We start from the raw sequence: 6,830 nt of genomic DNA, 5'->3' as shown, positions 1-6,830 counted from the left end.
AGCAGAGCCAGGGCCTGTTCAGCCTCCGGGAGGCGAAAGCAAACCGAAAATGCCGAGTTAAAAGGGTCTTTGTGGGTTAAAAATGCAGTTATTCATTGTTGCAATCAGCTTAATAACCAATTTAATTCCTGCCTTCAGCTTAATATCCAACTTCGTTGAACTGGGCCCTAATGTGAGCCCTAAAGTGAGCCCTAATAAAGACAACTGTCACTTGATGGAGCAATGACACCTTCAGCTCTCTGCCTGCTACCCGGGGTCCTTCACTCAGTGTTCACACCTGGGTGTGAAAACACCCCATGTTTTCACGATCTCACACATACACGGCTTTTTGAGACCTCAGTTATCACTAAATTCTTACACTTCCTGGAAAAAGAGTGTCTTATTCCCTATTTTACCTTATTTCAACTACTGAGTAGACATTCCTGGCACACATATTCATACATCTGAGCCATGTCTAGACCAATAGGCCCATCCACAATCTCCATGTGAATAACCAGTCATATGTTTGATACAGAAACATCAAATCATTGTAGCATCCAAAATAAAACAACTCCAGAAGCGATATGCCTGCTCTTAGTTTGAGTCTAGCCCATTGAAACCTAACACAGACTCATTTCTTCTGTAATTAGATCTGGAATGACTACAAGCTTCGGTGGAATCCAGCAGACTATGGAGGTGCTGAATTCATCCGAGTACCATCTGGCCAGATCTGGAAGCCAGATATTGTTTTATATAACAAGTAAGACTCCTGCATATTTATCTTCTTAATTTGGGAAGATGAGGGGTGATGTTATGATTTTAAAAGCAGCAGCAGGTTCACTGGATGAACTAAAAAGCCTGGTTTGCTCCCATGCCCCCCATCTCTCTATTGCTGCGCTCATCCCTGTGCCATCCCCATCAGCAGCCCCGGGCAGGAGCCAGCTCCTCACCAGGGGATGCAGGCTGCAGGCCAGAGCAACCTTTCCTTTCCCCCTTCTCAAGCCCCCACTTTTACTATTATTTTTACTGCTGTCTACAAAGGAGCTGACAAGAAATTCCTTTAGACTGGAGAGCTGTCTGAGAGTCAGATCTTTAACTGAAAACCCCTGCAAATTATAGGCTTTTAGCAGTTAAACTCACAATTTGACACCTTTACAGTAATAGTGTTGACTTACAATGGCCACAGGTGAAGTTTAGTTTGGATGTCAGTTTCTGAAACCTTGAGAAGCCAGACCATAAATAAATGGATCCCTCTGCTAGGTAAATGTCGTGGTTTAAGCACCATGACAGTAGGGAAGCAGTGCTCAGGGAAATGGGATTTTGCTACACACATCCAAAACTGAGGTCTGTGGAACAACAGGGATGACACTCCTTTTCTAAATGTGGCCTTAAAACTTTAAATTACCTTTTTAGTTTTACTTTTCCATATGAATGACCAAAATTGTCACACAGATCTAAGATCCATGTGGTCAGGATAGCAATGCACCACTTAAAAACCCCTCACCAAATACCCTCCTTATGCAAAAATGCACCCCAACCCTAATCCTGCTTTCCATAACTACTACCTGCACTGTGCACAGAAAAGCTGGAAATAGCAGTACTGCAACTATCCTCTGCTCAGCCCTCCGTTCTGAGCTGCTTGCTCTAGAATAGAATACAATAGGTCAGTTGGAAGAGACCTACAAGGATCATCTATTGATCTGTCATTTGCAATCTCCTATTTGAAGTTTTGCATATTGATTGCACTGAACCATGTTATTATAAGTGATAAATTTATACAGCTGTTTATTTCAGTATAACTATGCACATTGACTCAGTCCTGCATGTGCAACCCAGTTCCATGTCAACATGTACTTGCTGACTTTCCCAAAACAGATTAAAGAGTTAGTGCATATGATCTGAATGTATGAAACTACCAGAGTAGTCGCATTCTAATTCTCGTTTTTATTTGCTTCACAGTGCAGTTGGGGATTTCCAGGTTGATGACAAGGCAAAGGCCCTATTAAAATACACAGGTGATGTGACTTGGATGCCTCCGGCCATATTTAAAAGCTCATGTAAAATCGATGTAACCTACTTCCCATTTGACTATCAGAACTGCACCATGAAGTTTGGTTCCTGGTCTTATGATAAAGCCAAAATTGACTTAGTTTTGATTGGCTCTACAATGAACCTGAAAGATTACTGGGAGAGTGGAGAATGGGCTATTATTAAAGCTCCTGGCTATAAACACGACATCAAATACAACTGCTGTGAAGAGATATATCCAGACATCACATACTCTCTTTACATTAGGCGTTTACCTTTATTCTACACTATCAATATGATTATTCCGTGTCTACTGATTTCTTTTCTGACTGTTTTAGTTTTCTATTTGCCTTCAGACTGTGGTGAGAAGGTGACACTCTGCATATCAGTCCTTCTATCTTTAACAGTGTTCCTTCTTGTTATCACAGAAACTATACCTTCTACTTCCCTGGTAATTCCACTTATTGGGGAATACCTCCTTTTCACCATGATATTTGTAACTCTATCTATTGTCATTACAGTCTTTGTACTTAACGTGCACTACAGGACACCCAAGACACACACAATGCCCATGTGGGTGAGAACCATTTTCTTGAACTTACTTCCCAGGATCATGTTTATGACAAGGCCTGCCAGTGATGAAGAGAATAATCAGAAGCCAAAACCATTTTTCACTTCCGAGTTCTCAAACTTAAATTGCTTCAACGGTTCTGAAACTAAATGCTGCAAAGACGGCTTTGTATGTCAAGATATGTCATGCAGCTGTTGTCAGTACCAACGAATGAAATTCTCTGATTTCAGTGGCAATCTCACAAGAAGTTCAAGCTCTGAGTCTGTAGATCCTCTGTTTTCGTTTTCAGTTCTGTCACCAGAAATGAGAGATGCTATCGAAAGTGTTAAATACATTGCAGAAAATATGAAAATGCAGAATGAAGCAAAAGAGGTAAGAGCATATTTTACTTGTACTCAAACTGCAGACACCATTTGCCATTAGTGTGTTTTGTAAGAAAGAGATATCAACACCCCCCCAACACATACACCCCCAAGAAACAAAAAGGACACCACAGACCATTAATTTTATACACCTACCCAAGCTGTATTACAAACATGCAGTTTTGAATGTAGATCATTTTGGGGAGCAGTTCTGTTGCACAACGTTCTCTTTATTGACAACACACATACTGAGTGAGTCATGTCAAGATAACCACCACACTTGAGTATCTGTCCTATGAGATTTGGAGTGAGTATTTTCCAAGTTACAATCTTAACAGTGGAATTTGCTGACTATGGCCTTTAGAAAATTACATTCTCCCTTCCGGAGCTTACCAGCAATAACAAAGAACTTGAGAACGAATGTCCTTCACAGTGACGATGTTTCTTATTGTGCTGCTGCTGCAGATGAAGGTGCTGTAGCTAAATGAGGCAACTGCTGCAAGACAGGGACAATCATCTCTCACAAAACTGTATCTTAAGGCAATGACCACCAGAGTCATCACTCAATTTAAATCCTAAATTAAAGTTAGAATAAAGTTGTTCCGTTTATGCCAAAATCAGAACTTTAGAATAAGGTGGCATAGAAAATATAGGGTGCATTTTAAAGTGTGCCCTTAACAAACAAGTTCTAAGTTAAAAAGGACAAAATTTCAAAAATAACAAATGCATTATTGATTTATAAGCCTTCCTGAAGAAAAATGAAGTAAAAATTTAAATTGTAATCTCAAGAGTAACTCGAATGATCACCTAATGTGTTATATTAATATATAACATATATAATATTTTAGTGTCTCTCCTGTCACAATGCCCACTGTAAAAAAAAATAAAAATCTGGTTTTTGGAGACTTTGTTCCCTCCCTACATGGAAGGTGAGGAGATGAATTTTACATCATGCATGATAACAATCAAATTTCAGCACTACAACTAATTATATACCCATTAACCTTGGTCTTTTTATCACACTTCCTAAAGACCAATTATAAGCAGCCTCTTTTCTTCAGCAGATTTTTCTGGGCAAACCCATGAAATTAAAGTTTTCACTTTCATTTTTGGCATACAGGGAGAAGCTATATCTCATGAAGTCCAGTGTCTTGTTGAACAACTTTTTGTACATGAAGAAGTAGCTTTCGGCTTTGCCATAAATAGCATATCCAAATAAAGCTTCTTTGAGATGAATTAATTTGTCAATGAAAACAGAGATAGGAAAGTTGTATATCTACATAGGGAAAAAACACATGCTTCCTTCCTAAAATGGTACTAACTACTGTTATTGATTTAATAAAGATGCCTACTTGTTATTCCATTTACTTTTCAGATTCAGGATGACTGGAAATACGTTGCCATGGTAATCGATCGAATTTTTCTCTGGGTTTTCCTCCTGGTATGTATTCTAGGAACAGCAGGATTGTTTTTACAACCTTTGATGGCTGGAGATGAAACGTAAAGATTAAACAGCATGTTGTGAAATCAAATAAAATTTTTGCCGACCAACTCCTCACCCCCACCACAGCACCCGATGTCTCTTCTATGTTGTAAAATAAGGATCTCTCTTGGCCTCAACTTTGTTTGACTAAAGCGGCTTAGTTAAAAACATGAAAACATGAAAAATAAAAAACATTTTTAAACCTTTAAGACAGTTAATCTCAAAGTAATACAAGCTATGCTTGACAGCTGCTTCTTGCAATAACTAGAAAAAATGCAGGTAGTACATCAAATTTTATAGGAATGGTTTAATAAGAAGGTTGATAAAGAAACTGAAAATAACATGAATACTTGAAAGTCAAGACAGGTTGAAGACTACTAGATTTGTTTCCATAAGTCTGGTGCCAAGCATATCCAGAGTATGACAGGATCTTCTGGAATTAAGTTCAGACTGAATTCAATGAATGCCCTCCTGAGGACAAAGTAAGTTAGGAAGCATGCATACCGTATTGCTAGAATGCAAACATTGCCACCTGGTGTATAAACTGACTCAACAGTGGGAGGAAAGGACCACGGGCAGGTTTATTACAAAAGGAAAACAAATAGGTTAAAAAATAGATGGTGGTGATAAAGCAGCCAGAATGTAAAGCCTGTATTTCAGTGTACGAGAAGGCTGCCAGAAAAAACAAGCTATTCAAACCTAACAATGTTTAAAACTATGGACAAGACACACATTAAGATGCAGTGCGCAGGTTATGCAAAGGATCAAAATATTTTGATAGGATAGTTTGCACACAGAAGCATCCTGCTATAGCAAAGTGTTCTATGACAAGGGAAAGCAGGTAGCTGAACAATAGTCCTGTAAAGCATGCAAAAATTGCTTCTTAGGCATACTTTGTTTGTTTTTAATCAGTAACTGCAGGTAATTTAAGAGCATGAATAAAAAGTGCAACAAAATACTGCAATGAGAAAACGTTTTGTAAGAATATAAACTCTTGTCTCTGTACCAAACTGGAAACTTTTTGGAAATACAGTGTATCAAGTGGTGTAACATTGATGAAAATAAAGACAAACTGGTAAAAATTGTGCTTTTTTTCTTTTTTCATTTATTTTGACCAAGTAACAAAAGCCTGTATAAGACAGCATTAGCTACAGCTCAACACATTCAGAAACAACTTAAATAAGGAAAGGTCCATGCTTCTGAGTCTATTAATTTGTTTCAGGCACACCTTATAAGCTGAAGACCCTAAGAATTCTAGTGTCACCTATCTTACCTGTGTTTATCATGATCAGATTATAGAAGTGACTAAAAGAAATTCATGCATTTGTAAAAACTGTGAGTTACTAGTATAAAGACTGGGGCTCCATTGGCTGATATGCTGCCAATGATAAGCTTAACTTACGATGTAAGGGCTGTCTACAGACATCATTTGACAAGAGGAAAGGGATGAATTGGGGAGTTCAAGAAAATAATAGATCTTGCTAATCTACAGGTTTGCTTACTTTGCTTTCTGTTCAGGTAATGGTAAAATCAGTAATTCAAACCCAAGGAGGACTATAATAAGAAATTTAGCATTTGAACAGGAAAGAAGATACCTAAAGTAATTCTGCAGCTTCCACACAGAGAATGCCACTGATGCATTGTTTAATCTTAGTAATCCTGAGAAAGTTAAAATTATATTAATGGACTAAATCAGATAATTTTTGCAAAACCATTTTTAAAATTAATTATGATGGGAATACAGGAAATACAGGTATCCAATGCCAGATGCAACTGTAGAACTGAAGAGGAAGGGGTGACTCTCTTTATAATCATAACTAATTATAAACTGGCATATTTTAAGGCCTGTGAGCCTTTAAATCTACACAAATCCAAGAATGTCCTACAAGTGAAAACAATTTGAAATAAATATTCAATAATCTGTAAGTTATCTGTATCTATAATCTGCAAATTATGCCATAAGCAATCAGTATTATGATCTGTATAGTGTCAAACAGCACTATTCTTAAAGAGATGGGGGAAATATTTATGCATTTTCCATATTCATAACTTGTATTATCCAAGATACCACAATTTACATTAAACTTGTCATCTAAACATGTTAATATTAATGTAGAAACCTAAGTAAATAAAAACAGAAACCTCCCAAGACTTGCTCCGGCTTCGCATTACTGCACTAGCCCTGCAGGATGCAACACTATGAAGGGCACTGACAAAACTTTGGTGGAGAAAACCCCCCCATCAATTTTAGTGTGTCTTCCAGAAATAAAGCTTTTAAGAAAGGTGGCATCGTAAATTCAGTATTTAAAGATTATATTTTAATGGATTAAAAGTTGCAAGTTAGTTTTCAACACTTTCAGAAAAAAGCATTGAAAGATACAAGTCCTCATTGTTTGGAGTAACATGT

The 6,830-nt window shown here is 37.5% G+C and overlaps 1 protein-coding gene across 1 annotated transcript; it reads left to right on the top strand.

Moving 5' to 3' along the window:
- The first annotated feature begins 635 nt into the window (after window positions 1-635).
- Window positions 636-4,444, top strand: CHRNA3 (cholinergic receptor, nicotinic, alpha 3 (neuronal)). Its single transcript, XM_010021827.1, has 3 exons — window positions 636-739; window positions 1,939-2,950; window positions 4,316-4,444. The coding sequence occupies exons 2-3, from the start codon at window positions 2,009-2,011 to the stop codon at window positions 4,442-4,444; spliced, it is 1,071 nt and encodes a 356-aa protein (XP_010020129.1). The 5' UTR covers window positions 636-739; window positions 1,939-2,008.
- Window positions 4,445-6,830: the final 2,386 nt, after the last annotated feature.

The sequence above is a fragment of the Nestor notabilis genome, unplaced genomic scaffold (genome assembly GCF_000696875.1).
Source record: "Nestor notabilis isolate BGI_N333 unplaced genomic scaffold, ASM69687v1 scaffold27040, whole genome shotgun sequence".
NCBI lineage: Eukaryota > Metazoa > Chordata > Aves > Psittaciformes > Psittacidae > Nestor > Nestor notabilis.
The sequence above is the reverse complement of the archived record's forward strand: the minus strand, read 5'-3'. Positions and strand labels throughout refer to the sequence as shown.